General features: G+C 40.8%; 1 protein-coding gene across 7 annotated transcripts in view; it reads right to left on the bottom strand.

The window, feature by feature from the left end:
• Window positions 1–14,681, bottom strand: part of CTPS2 (CTP synthase 2) — a 66,931-nt gene extending 52,250 nt beyond the window's left edge. Inside the window, exons 1-7 of one of the 7 annotated variants that reach the window (XM_061453179.1) lie at window positions 14,604–14,681; window positions 11,626–11,823; window positions 8,899–9,069; window positions 8,516–8,616; window positions 7,034–7,150; window positions 5,989–6,072; window positions 889–969 (exon numbers count right to left, since the gene is read on the bottom strand). In XM_061453179.1, coding sequence (XP_061309163.1) covers window positions 889–969; window positions 5,989–6,072; window positions 7,034–7,150; window positions 8,516–8,616; window positions 8,899–9,069; window positions 11,626–11,791 — 720 coding nt within the window. In that variant the 5' untranslated portion in view covers window positions 11,792–11,823; window positions 14,604–14,681. The other 6 variants (XM_061453176.1, XM_061453177.1, XM_061453175.1 and 3 more) reach the window with 6 other exon arrangements.
• Between the last annotated feature and the right edge of the window lie 67 nt (window positions 14,682–14,748).

Consider the following 14,748-nt stretch of genomic DNA (forward strand, 5'->3'; position numbering starts at 1 on the left):
AAGGCATTTCTGAAGGATTTCCAGAAGCTAGCTCAAGGGAGCTGTACACTTCTACAGATAGTAAGATGGAAGTAAGAGTGGTGGTGGGAGTAATAGCCCCCTGCCCTCTACATGCTCATCTGGAATCTTACTATAAAAAGGTTTTTCTTACACACCTGCAGAAAGACAGGTCAACATGGACACATATTTGAAACAAAGCGTAACTGTTGGCATCTGTTATCCCTTTTATATTACCCATTACATTGAAGAGTAAAATGCTCTCACTCGCATAAATATTAAGGAGCATTTATCAGAATTAGTATTTGAACAGAAATTAATCACAAACTAGTAATGTAAAAATCACACATTAATTATAAAAATATACAGAACTACACGGAGATGTTCCAAGCATGTTAAAGGGCATGAACAGCCTATTAAATATTATCACAGTAAGATACTTCATGTGTCTGTGATGATCTAGGGACATAAGCAAGCCCCTAGCTTTACCCACACTTCGTTCATCCATTACTATAACCACCTGAGATGATTTAAGGACAATAACCAACCATAGCTTCAGAAGTGCACAGTTTTCACAACCATGTATAGGAATTAGCCATGTGCTCAAAATCTATTCCTTTTATTAACTGTTCACTTAACATCCACTCAAATTGTTAATAATTATTTGACATAGAATCTAACATATAAACTGCCAATACTTTTAAAGTGTTATAGAGCACATAACAGCAAGATAAAAATTGTAAGCAATATAGAATCATAGAATAGTTAGGGTTGGAAAGGACCTTAAGGTCATCTAGAATCAGTCTAAAGTTGAAAACAGAAACGCACAGAAATACTTGGATGCTTTCCCACATACTTAAATAATGATGAATAAAATATTAAAGTACTGACCTGCTCAGGCTCCACATGGCAAAACATGGAAATCTTTTCCTTCACTGCCATTTCTATAGGTTTTGCACTTCTACAGACAATCTGTCATAACAGAAGGTAAAGACTTGAGCATTTACTAGGCAAACCAACAGAACACTCAATACTATTCATGGAGAAATTAACTCCTTTGGAGGCACAGAACAAATTTATGTGCCTTTTTTTCTTCTTCTTCTCTTTTGGAGTTTCACAACATATCATAGCTCACCAATACCTGCGAGCAAGGCAGAAGTAAATCAGTCACCTGCACATACTGACCCACTTTTAATTAATCTTTGGTACTCCCTGTAGTACTGCTTCCTCATCTTCTCCCTTCTTGCATTACTGTTGTAATACTCTCTACCTAAAGTCTAGCAGCTCTACAAGTACAAATAATATGATCAATCAAAAGAACTGATAAATTTTGAGCAACAATACTTAGCTTACATGCATGTTCTCCAGTATTTCAATACTTCAGCACCTTTTTGTAGTTTCTAATTTGTATATCATGAAAAAAAAAGAAGGCTGAAGATGAGAAAACTATTTCATTTTTTTTTTTGGAGGGGGGGAGGGGGGTAGGGTGTTCCTGGTGTTACTCTTCTGCTAAAGAATTTTAAGAATTTTAGAAAATATTGGCAACTTTTACCAATAAACAAACATGTGATTTGGTGTTTGTTGGAAGGTGTTATTTTGCATTATGTAACTTCAGACAAACGCAGAACTGCTCTATCAGTGTGCTTATTGATTACTCAAGTCTACTACATGAAGCTATTTTGAATCCTAAAAGTGTAATGGAAAGTAGGATGATCCTGATTCACTCATTATTTTCCCCATCTGTCCAGCCAGTGCAACTACTTAGTGCATTAAGCCCTTTTTTGTTCAGAAACTCTTAGCTGATCTTTGATTGCCTTGCCAGAGTGCAGCTTAGTTACACTAATACTGACAAAATCTAATTAATTTCCTCTACCCTTGCAAGAAATTCCAGAAACAGAAAACCAGTGGCAAGTATAAGGGAAAACCAGTGCACATTTTTATAATCATAAAATAATTATGAAACAATTTGCACATTCTATTCAATTAAGCACAACTTATACTTAAAAACTGGATACTGGTTGAAGACATAAATCTTCAAACAGTAGTAATATATAATTGGTAATATGAGCATATAATTAAATCCACTTTGAAATCTATCATCCATCTTGCCGAGACAAATTTAAAGTTAATACAGTCACAGAGAATTGGTTACAGTGGCAGAGGCAGATCTCAAAGAAACAAAGATGTGTGACAATCCAGTTGAATAGGGCAGCACCGACAAGTGTATAATCAGTCTTCAAAACACTGTTACAGTGACCACTGTATCTGTGGATACAGCAGTTTTCATTAAGCACTTAGAACACCCCACAGAAAACAGAAAGGCTCCTGTAGGTGCACAGCTAAGGCTGACCCAGCATGCCACCTCAGGGAAGCCTGGGCCCAGGCAGGGAGGCAGCAGGTATTAAGAACAGGTCTAGCTAAGTTTAGATCAGGCAGCCTGGCAGCACAGCTTATGATGGAAGCCCTCCTGCCTGCTGTTCTAAGATCTTCCCCATGTGCTGCTTTGGCCTTGGGCCCCTGCCCAAGACAGCAACCATTTAAAGATTTTCTTGAAGCAGTGCCCAAGCAACTTCATAGCAGTGCCAAAAAGCTGTGCTCAGAGTTTAATCTCTCAGTGCTTTAGTGGTCACCAGCAGCCTCAGGCAAGAACTGAAGATGCGATAAAGTGACTAGATCAGCCTGTTTTTCTTTTATTACACACACCTAGCAGGCTTTTAAAAATTAATTTGAAGGGCAGGGAGGGAGTCAGGCACTGGAATTATCTTAAAGGCTTTAAAAAATCACAGGCAACTTTCCATACACAAATAGCCCCTGAAGAGGGATTTCAAAATTTAGCGCCTGAAGCTTGGAATATAGAGCAGCACTGCACTACACAAGCTGATCACAGTTGCCACGTCACAACAATCTGAAGCTACCCAAGACATCCTTTCACATATCCTACTTATAAAGCCTATTGTCCTGGGTTCAGCAGTAGCAGTCATTTTTCTCCTCCTTGGTAGCTGGTGCAGTGCTGAGTTTTGACTTTCGGCTCGGGAACAGAGCTGATAACAATGTTGTTTTGCATTGGCCAAGGACTTTGTGAGCCTCATGCTCTGCCAGGGAGGAGGGGAAGCTGGGAGGAAGCAGAGACAGGACACCTGACCCAAGCTAGCCAAAGAGGTATTCCATACCACAGCACGTCATGCCCAGGATGTAACTGGGAGTTAGCCGGAAGGGCTGATGGACTGCAGGGTTGGAGGAGGTATCAGTCAGTGCTTGGTGGGGCTGGGGAGGGCAAGTTATCGGTCGGCTGGTGGTGAGGTGTTGTATTCTCTTCCCTTGTTATTTCCTTTATCATTAGTGGTAGCAGTAGTGATCTGTGTTATACCTTAGTTACTAAACTGTTCTTATCTCAACCCGTGGGAGTTGCATTCTTTGTGATTCTCTTCTCTGTCCCTTCGGGAGTAGGGGGAGGGCAAGAAAAGGGGGGGGGACAGTGAGTGAAGGAGCTCTGTCTGGTTTTAAACCACGACACCTATATAAGCTAAGGATATATTGTATGTACACATTGTATGATATATTGTATGTACACATATCCTACTTATATTGTAGTTATAAGCATGCTTTTTTGATAAACCTGAAATGCAAGAATAAAAAAAAAAATCAGAAAGCACAGCACAAAATGTAATTGTGTGACTATTTTTTTAAGAGTAAGCTTTCTTCTTTGAAGATATAAATATATAGAACCAGTAACCATTCTCACTCCTCTTTCATTTCTTAGGTGTCCTGGGTTTAGCAGTAGCAGTCATTTTTCTCCTTCACAGTAGCTGGTGCAGTGCTGTGGTTCAGCTGGGAACAGCGTTGATAACACCCATGTTTTTAGTTGCTGGTCAGAATGTTTACTCTGACCAAGGACTTTCTGAATCTCATGATCTGCCAGGGAGGAGGGGAAGCCTGGGGGAAGCAGAGACAGTACACCTGACCCAAACTAGCCAAAGAGATATTCCATGCCACAGCATGTCATGCCCAGGATGTACAACTGGAGGCAGTTACCCAGAAGGGCTAGATCACTGCTCGGTCGGGCTGGGTATCAGTCGGCGGGTGGTGAGCAGTTGTATTCTCTTCCTTCGTTATCTCCCTTATCATGATTATTATTGGTGGTAGCAGCAGTGGTTTTGTGTTATACCTTAGTTACTGGACTGCTCTTATCTCAACCCGTGGGAGTTATTCTTCCAATTCTCCTCCCCATCCCTCCAGGAGTGGGGGGACGAAGTGGGGGAGTGAGTGAGGGCAGCATGGCTGAGTTTCCAACTGGGCTTAAGCCACAACACAAGGGCTAGGAAGCTTTTTCTCCCTGCGGACTTTATGGGAATGGAAAAGGCTCAAGAACTTCCAGAATCAAGCAAGGAAAATATTCTTTGATGTAACAAATAGCCTCACACAAAAGAGCCAAATTGTCCTTTTCTGTTTCTCAAGCAGACCTAGAAATAGAGTGTGTTTTCAGCTGTACCAGCTGCAGCACAGGAAGACAGGAGCGTAAGTCTGAACTGAGGTTTTACTGGCATTTAAAGCTGTGCTGCCCTGGCTTCACTGCTGTCAGCACTTGATCAAGCAGATTAACATCAGTGTCAGACACGTATCACAACAGGGAGCTGCATTCTAATTGTGTTTCCCCTTTGTTCCCAAGGAGAAGTATCAGCAGACAAAATCTGCATCCAGTGAATGATCACATACTCATTAACTAAAGCACTGGGGAGAAAAAACGGAAGGAGTTGGGTTTTTGATCATTTGCCAACTAGCATGAGGTGTAACTTGCTGGCTTTAGGTTCACTACAGTATGTGGTGCATGAAGGGATTGAGAGCAGCCTTGCCAAGAAGCATTTCGGGGTACTGGTGGATGAGAAGCTCAACATGATAACGGCAGTGTGCGCTTGCAGCCCAGAAAGCTGCAATATGTTGGGCTGCGTTAAAAGAAGTGTGAGCAGCATGTGAAGGGAGCGATTCTACCCCTCCACTCCACTCTGGAGGCCTCACCCAGAATACCGTGTCTAGTTCTGGAGCCCTGAGCACAGGAATGAAGACATGGAGCTCTTACCAGCAAGTCCAGAGGACGCAACAAAAATCAGAAGGCTGGAGCACCTCTCTTGTGAGGAAAGGCTGAGTTGTGCTTGTCAGGCCTGGAGAAGGCTCTGTAGAGACCTTAGTGGGACCTTCCAGTACTTAGAGGGTTTATGAAAAAAATTAGGATCAACTTTTTAGTAGGGCCTGTTGTGACAGGATAAGAGATAAAGGTTTTAAACTAAAAGGGGCAGATTCAGACTAGATATAAGGAAGAATTTTTTCTATAGGGGGCATAGTAAAACACTGCGACAGGTTGCCCAGAGAGGTGGTAGATGCCCCATCCCTGGAAACATTCAAATTAAGATTGGGCGGGACTCTGAGCAACCTGATCTAGTTGAAGATATCCCTGATCACTGCAGTGAGTTGGACAAGATGACTTTAAAGGTCCCTCATAACTCAAATTATTCTACAATTCTATGACAGAAATTGAGGAACCTTACTTTGGAGATTCGCCTATATGTTTAAATTTCCAAGCAGGAATATTTTTTTAAAGGCTGTACTTCAAAGGCAGGATTGCTTCTTCTTAGCAATAGATGCATAAGAAGAAATGTGTGAGAGAACAGAGGCCAGAGGCATTCTAGGTCTTCCCACAAAGTGAACTGAGACTTTAGATTCTTTTTAGCAGTACAGAATGATTTCCCTGCAAAGAACTTCAGAAGAACAGAGCTACAGTCCCAAGATATCACAAGGAGTTAGTTGAATTAAGTTAACTTAAAGTGAATTCGAGTAATTTGATTTCCTGTGGCTTTAGTGAAGCAGTGAAGCATGTATTTTCTATTTCTTCTAAAATTCTTGTCTTTCATGGAACACTAAGGCTTATACTTTGAAGACACGTTGCACAAGGACACTTCTAGATGACCTGTAAATAAAAATCTGCATTTATTGACTCACCAGATCCGGAGACAAGCCTAGACCCCTCAGTGCTCGAACACTGTTCTGTGTTGGTTTTGTCTTCTGTTCACCAGTGGCATTAGGCTGGAAAGACGTATTTTGAAAGCTCAGATGGCAAAGCAGTTACAAGGTAAAAACAGAAAAGCCACTGCAAATAATAATACTTGAAGGAAGTAAACATATCCAAACAGAGCCACAATAGGCAGAAACAGAAATGGCAACACTGTTATATAAGAAATTCTGAAGAACCCACAAGGCCCTAGTTCAGGTCACGTTTATTTTGGGGTTTTATGTTTGGTTTTGGTTAGGGTTTTGGGTTGTTTTTTTCTTCAGAGAAATAGTTTCAGTGCAACTGACTCAGGCGGTAGAAGAGGAATATTCCACAAGTTGGATTTTGCTAATAAACAGAGAAGGCCCAACACAGCACATGGCCTTCAGTAACTGTTCTTGGAAATTATCAGAGGTAGTAAGAAATTCTGTTTTCAAATACAGAGAATCAATCCTACCAATAACTGACCAATCCTCCAATCCAAAGCTGCGGTGGCTAATAATTCTCTCTGTATCTGTACTAGGTGCAATCATATCATCATTACCAGTATTTGCTTACCAAAATCTCCCCAGTGAATACTTATCTCTTAAAATAATAAGAAAACATATTTGTGAAGTAAAATTTAGAATGTAATGTTTGAATAGAAACATACTTTTGGCCCTGCACAAAAAGTTGCAGCAGCCTTGACCAGAAGACCACTGTACATCAAGGAGTCAGTGATCCACACCAGGGTTCCCTTACAGAAGACCACTGTGCTGCGCAAAACCCTTGGCTGCAGGACAAACTTAGCCAGCTCTTGTAACAGAGGAGCCAGCAGGCAGCTCCCACTCAAGATCTGCAATTCCATTACCTGTGTGGCCTTTATTTACTCCAGTGTGACTGGGTTTCATATTTGCGTGTCTAAAACCCTCAACCATGAAAGGGTTAATAGAAAAAGTAAATAAATATGAAGCCCAATACACTTTAAAATCTATTTTATCAATTTTAATAACTTACCTGTGGTACTAGACTAACATGGATATTACAGAAGTTCTCTTTTTTTGCTTTGAACTGAAACTGTCTAAATGCTTCAATGAATGGCATTCCTTCAATATCTCCAATAGTTCCACCAAGCTGAAAAAGAAAGCTTAGATATGTCAGTGTCGGAAAGCAAAAAGAAACCAACCAAACTAAAGTCTACCTCTACCAAGTTTTCTGAAATATTTACCTTCAAAAAAAAAAAAAAAAGACAATTGAAACTTGCAGGCACACTCTGCAAAGAGCCTTGATCTATTCTGCATATTTGTTTCCTGTGGAAAACAGAACAATTTTCAAGTTTTTTTTATATTCACTTTACATCAAACACATAAGCTTCCCCTGGGAAGATGAGTGGTGCTACTGAATAATACATGCTTTGACGATGCCTTGGAAGTGGTAAACAAGTAATCAATAGTGAAGGATAAAAGCTTCCAAATAAGGCAGAAGCAAAGCAACATCTCCCTCTACGGGAGTCACCTGTATTACACCCCAGGCTCCTGGCAATCTCTGGCAGTTCTGTCCAGTGAGCCAGGTCAACTGTGAGGGCTGACAATGAGCAATGCTGACAGTATGAACCACAACTATTTCAAACTAAAGTTTTGTTTTTTTGACAACTACTCAGAATATGTGCTTTTAAAGAGTTTACACACATTAAGGAGAAACCCAATGACTGCTGTTGTGTTTTACTTCGGGGTTTGTTTTTTTTTTTCCCCCTAACAGGCTTTGCAATGATTGTGCTTACATCTGCTGCTTTGGATGGCATGCAACTAACTGTATAGGCAAAAGACACAAAAACCCTTTATTTTCCTGTCTGTCAGATTAATGAACAGTTGTGACCAACAAAATACAGGCATTTAGCGGTATTATCATAACTTTCCAACATTGATAAAAGCCATATGGACAACATGAAGTAATACCTGACATTATGCAAGACTTTCTATATTACCAAACCAACACCCAATACAAAGTCCCTGTTACAAAGACAGGAATTAGATGTCTTCCAAAGACACAAAGAGCTGAAGTAGACTAAGCACTGAATAAAGCAGTGTTTAGCACCTATGTCTTATGGAGTAGTCATATTTCATGACTGTTCTGTGCCATCAAGTGGCCTTTGACAGAATTGCACATTTGTGTTCACCCAGTAGCAGAAAACTTCAGACTACATTTGTACATGACACACATACTCAGTCTAACTCCTTCAAGGTTTTGCAAAGGGAAAACTCTTAAGCAGCTTAGTTTCAGCAGTGTTCTAGAAGGGATTTAGTCAAGTAAACAGAAGCTGTAGGGATAAAGACTACACCTGTCATTTTCAGAACAAACCAAAGAAAATATAATGTGCCTTTGCATTGCTGCTCTCCATAAAACTTCAGTCTGACCTTTTTAGAGTAAGCAGCAAGGAGAAAACAAGCTAGCTGTTTTGTGTTCATTGTGAATATATATCCTAAAAGATTCTATACTTGCCTCAATTACACAAATTTGTGGTTCTTTTCTGTCATCATCCACTGGAACTTTTGCCTGATTCATTACCCATTCCTGAACGGCATCAGTGATGTGTGGAACAACTACAAGAAGAAAAAACAAAGCAAGCAAGCATATCTTGAGACCCACATGCCAGGTTCTGCATGCAAAAGGGGGAAAATGAGCAAAAATATCACAAGGAAACTAGTAGTTCCTTTTTCTATTTCTCTTTTCCTTGAGCCCAGAAGCCAAACATTACAGGAATATGCCCAAAACTCTTGGGAAAAAGAAAGGAATAAAGTGACGCAGCAGGGAATAGCTTGTTCTAGCTAATCGCTTCAGCAAAGACTGAACGGACAAGTATCCCACAGAATAAAGAATATCACCTTGAACGGTTTTCCCCAGGTAATCACCATGTCTTTCTTTATTAATGACATGCTGATATATTTTTCCAGTGGTGATATTGTTGTCTTTATAGAGACTGATGTCCAAAAATCTCTCATAATTTCCCAAATCTAAGTCAACTTCTCCACCATCATTCAATACAAAAACTTCACCTGAAAAAATAAAGAGAAAACCAACAGAAAAGCAGTAAAATAATGAGGAATTATTAAACACACAGCAGGAACACCACAAACTTCTCTTAAAATTTATGAAATATTTTTTAAAATGACATATTACAACAACGTTATCAATAAAGCACATGATGCAGCTCGATCTGCATTGTCATTCTGTGTGACCTGGATATTAAGTCTTTACTTTTAGTCTACCCCTCAGTCACATATAGTTTGCAAATAAGTTTAAATTACATTGCCAAAATATTTAAGTGACTTAAAACATTTAAGCAGCATTTTAACAGCATACTACAACCCCTGATTGGAAGAAAACAATCTCCAGGAATCATAAATCAACAACAAATAAAACAGCAATTTGCAAAACACTGCTTTTATAAGCATGAATTATTATGCATGTTCAAAGTGTTTCACTGTAAATTCTTGTTGGTTGGATCTATTTTAATGATTGTGGCTTGGACTAGGAGTAAAGTTAGGCTAAACATAAATGCTTCTTCAAGCATGACCACTGTTTCTTATTCAGTTGTTTCATCTTGTACATTTAGTACCCTATGTCCACACCAAGCGTTCTGATCCTGAAAAATCTAACTAAAATATTCTTCGGGTTCAGATTTTTCGTAGACCTCTAAAGAGACTCTAAATTCTGAATCTAATCAACTTCTGAAGGAACTAAAGTTGCTAGATCTTGATGTAAGGCTGGAAAGCTTTTCAGAAAAAAAAAAAAACCCAAAATATTTTGCCATGACTCAATAAACCAATGGTTAAACAGATTACGGAACCAGCGCACAAGGAGAAAAGAGTCCTCCTGAAAGGGTAGTGTGGACTACAGAAATATATCTTGCCAAGACACAACAGTCCAATGAAGAGTTTAACAAAAGCCACAAGGATGATCAGGGGACTGGAGCACCTCCCATGTGAAGACAGGCTGAGAAAGTTGGGGCTGTTCAGCCTGGAGAAGAGAAGGCTGCATGGAGACCTCATAGCAGCCTTCCAGTATCTGAAGGGGGGCTATAGAGATGCTGGGGAGGGACTCTTCATTAGGGACTGTAGTGACAGAACAAGGGGTAATGGGTTCAAACTTAAACATGGGAAGTTTAGATTGGATATAAGGAAGAAGTTCTTTATTGTGAGGGTGGTGAGGCACTGGAATGGGTTGCCCAATGAAGCTGTGAATGTTACATCCCTGGCGGTGTTCAAGGACAGGTTGGACAGAGCCTTGGGTGACATGGTTTAGACTGAGCTGTCCCTGCCCATGGCAGGGGGTTGGAACTAGATGACCTTAAGGTCCTTTCCAACCCTAATTATCCTATGATTCTGTGATTCCATGCTTACAAAAGGGTAGAAGACTTATCCCTGATCCTGAGAGGCACTGACTACATTCTCTAATACTAAGTTACCATCTAAGCCAGACACAGAGTGGAACCAAGATTTCTCATATGTAGGCCTTGGAAGAACTGAAAAACATATTACTAAAAAACCTCTTATGTTAACCAGAAATCTCTAAATTAAAATCCTGTGACTCAATCATATTTCTGCCAAAATGTTAACAAAAGAGGCTTGCCATTTTGGCATGTGTGAATTTCTACTTACTATCCAGAAAGCTGATGTTTCTTCACAAACATTAAGAAACTCTTAAGTGAACAGAATGGGGGGGAATATCATGTGGGTATTACTTGCCCTAAAGTCCCCTCTTCCCCTGTACCTGATCTAATTAGTTAAATTTTGCTTCTGGGGAGAGGTCTGATGTGCTGTGCTCTTCCACTTAAAAAAGCAAAGTGGTCTTGTTTTAGTTGAGGAGATATGTTTACCTCCAGTTCCAAAACTTTTGGACTAGACTAAAAGTAGGCAGAAAAAAATCTAACAAAGAAAAAGAATTAGAAATGTCTATTGGCTGAAGGTACTTTGGAACTTTAAAACATCATTTTTAATAAATGTCTAAGTAACAAGCCAGAGAACTGAAGGAACAGGCAACATTACAAATATTGACAGACTGACCTGCTGCTCATCATGTAGTCAATACAATCAAGGTAGTTTAGAGAACTAACCAAACAAACTAATGGTATTATTAAGCTTCTCTGATGGTTTTGACTAGATCCTTATAGACTTAGATGAGAACTTAATCTAACCCTCATGAAGACATTTACACTAGAAAGCACTGACACCTGACACCCAGATAACAGCATTCATAAGTAACTGCTAACTACTTCAGTTTCAAATAAGTTTTATACCACTATTCTATTTTTTTTAATCAAGTTGAACTGAAAATAACTGAACAAGGCCTACAGCTAGGATTTTCCTAACAAAATGGGATTTTATAGAAATGAAGCACCTACTTCCAAAAGTAGTTTCAACAGATTATCTCTCTTTACTTAGAGCAGACAATGCCCTTGAGAACACATAGCAAGGAAGGAATTTGCATTGCAAAACAGATTATAAAATTACTAACTACTACTGTTGTTTGTTTTTTTAAAGACACCATAAACACCACCCTACTAAGAATACAAATATTTATGCAAAACAGAACAGCACTGCTCTCCATACCATGTTCATACGGTGAAAAGGTTCCAGCATCTATGTTTATGTAAGGATCAATCTTGATTGCAGTGACACGCAGACCACATGATTTCAATATGGTGCCAATGCTGCTTGCAATGATCCCTTTGCCAATGCCTGAGATGACACCACCAGTTACCAGAATGTACTTCATCAGAAAATCAGCACAAGCACACAGATCTCAAGCTGAAAATCTAAAATGACAAAGACATACATCTGATGAATGCAAATTCATGTTAGGAAAGAACACAGTCTCAGTAAACAAAGAATCTAGGTTGAAATGACCTTTGGAAACAGACAACAAAAATTACCATTTTGGAATCTGGGAGCAGGATTCATCTCTCCCATCTTACAGTCCAATCCATAAGCATAAATCTACTCCATAGGCAATGGAAAACCAGATACCATTTTGATACATTGCCCCATGGATGTGCCAGAGAAACACAGTTCATCTGCCATATCCCTCTCCTGTGACAGGAAAAGCCACCTAAGTTTCAGAATCACATGTCAGGCAAGACAAATCTCACCCTGAATTTTTTTTCTAAAGCAGTTGATAACTTCACATTTTAAGAATTTAGCTCATTGCTACATTAGCCAGAACACTCACATGCTCTATCCAGTACCTTTACCTTTAAAAAGTGACTGTAGCTTCAAAAATTTATTAAAACTGGGCTATAGCATCCACCCCACTTTCCAGTAGCTTTCACTCCTCCAATTCATAGTGTATCAACTGTTTCACCCAAAGTCTTACAGTATCCTATAGATCAACAGAACATGAGACCAAGAAAGAAAAACTGAACCAGAATGTCTGTATTTATAATACCCTAGAGTCCTTCCTTCACAGTCCTACCCATTCTCCCTCTCCGTGTAATTACTCTGAGAGAAAAAAAAGAATCACTTAGCATGTGTGGACTGCAATGTAGAGGAACAGTTAATGCTCTTCTAGAAAACAACATTTTATTCATTTTAAGTTTCACATTTAGAGAAAAGCCCATGACACTCATCATGCATTCAGAATGGCAGCCCTGGATAAAGCAGCTCTGAGACCTATAGCATGGCCAACTTGTCAGAGCCTCTGTTTCCCTGTCTAGACCATGAAATAAATTATTCTTTACAGGACGGAACTGTGAATACCCAACAAACCTCATACCCTAAAAAAAGAAACACAACAGTTAATGCCAATTATGTGTGGTGAAGCCTCGATCAGATACAATACCATTTTTCCCATCACTCTGGAATAGTACCAGCATTGGCAACAACAGCTATTCAAGTACAGAAACTTACTCTCTTAAAAATTTGGTTCTTTGTAAGAGACCTATAATGAAATAAGGGATTCAAATATCATACTAGATAAATCATATGACTGGGAGGAGAATAATGCAGTAGATGCTAATACACATATCCCACTTTGCACTGTGTAGGAGTATGAATGGTAAAGTATCCAGAACTATTAAGAAAAAGATGAAGAAACCACCCCCTAAACATTCTGATAATTACTATCCTAACTAGAAAGGTTTCTTCCTTGTTGCTATGATCTGCTGTTCGCACCAGCTTCTGCTGATGTTGTCCCTGCTGGTCTCCTCCTTCATCTGGCTTTCAGACAAGCCTAGATTTTGCCACCATTCTTCCACCCCATCTGAAACAGGATGATGTATCTCATTCATAGTCACATTCATATTACATTCAGGCAGCTGTGGAGGCTAATCAGTGGAGTAATTTTTCCACAGTGGCAGCATGGCTCACCAGAGCAAAACTTCTAAAGTCATGAAAATCTTTTCCTTACTCAAGTACTGAATTCATCCAAAGCAACATGCAAAAACACATGACCTAAGAACTCAGTATAAATCAACACAGTATGGTTTTCAGCTGCTGGCAGCAAGCAGCAGCTAGTGAATGCACTTTGTAAGCCTTCCTCTTACTATACTGAAGACAAGGCCTGCGTCCTCGGGGAGACTCCTCTTAGAGTTCAAGAATGTAAAAATATCATCAATGTCATCATTCTTGATAACAGGAACTACTAGTGTTTCCTTGTTAACATGGACAAAAGGAAGACTACAGGCATCAAAAATATTTAACTGAGGAGAACAGGTTCAATCAGGAATTAACTTTCTCCGGCTATTTTAGTATTCAATTTATTTTAGTAGCCTAGAATTTTAAGAGAAGTTATTTCGACAACAGGTATAAACCTCGAGCACATGCTGCTTCAAAACTCATGAGCCCTATTACCTTGCTTAGAGGAACCACAATGAAGAGCCCGCTGTGATTTTAGCAAGAACAGCGACTTTCCAGCAGCTTAAGGAAATACATAGCTTACTTCCAATAGAAACAAAGGACTCCAGGTGGGTCGGGAAGCTACTTGTAAAAGGAGAATGAAAGAGTTAGGGGAGGGAAAGCAAAAAGCGAATACTGGGAAAAGGCATTTTGTTGGTAACAGGAAATCAGCACAAGTGGAAAGGAACATTTACTCTGTTCTGCCCCATCAACAGAAACTTGCTGCCTTCAGCAGCAATTTGGAAGCGCTCCACCCGAAAACTGCTGCGCCACAGCGAGGATCCGGCTGCAGCCGGTCCCGGCAGAGGGGCTGCCCTCACCCTGCCCTGCGTCAGCGCCGGGTGGCCGTTACCTCGGGGCGGCCGTTACCTGAGGGCCAGGTGCGGGGCGTGAAGTGCCCTGAGAGGGCTGCCGCTGAGCGGAAGCCGGGCCGGGAGGCAGGCCGGCGGCGCAGAAGATCGCGGCAGGGCGGGGGAAGAGAGTGGCAATCTCCTCCCAGGCTACTGTGAGTCACCGGACTGCGACTCGCCGCCCCGCGACACCTTTGCGGTCGTAAAGGCGGATGGCTGTCCCACCAAGATGAGGTGCGCCCGCTGCGTGGTAACCACTGCTGGATCACCGCCAGGGTCTGCCGAACTCAAGCGAACACCCGGAGGAGAAGCAGCACCTCTCCACAGAGGACGGCGAAACGCCACGACAGCAGCCCTTACCGGCCCCGCGCCGCAGAGTAACCCCGTCAAGGCGGGGAAAGGCATCCGCGGGCGGAGGAGCAGAGCAGGCGGGCGGCGGCGCGAGAACCCAAGGCGAAACAGTGGCGCTTCCCCCACCTCCCATGCCGGC

Source organism: Pezoporus flaviventris, unplaced genomic scaffold (assembly GCF_033815535.1).
Source record: "Pezoporus flaviventris isolate CSIRO_AGI_PZ_B2104156 unplaced genomic scaffold, CSIRO_AGI_Pfla_v1 ptg000015l, whole genome shotgun sequence".
Lineage (NCBI taxonomy): Eukaryota > Metazoa > Chordata > Aves > Psittaciformes > Psittacidae > Pezoporus > Pezoporus flaviventris.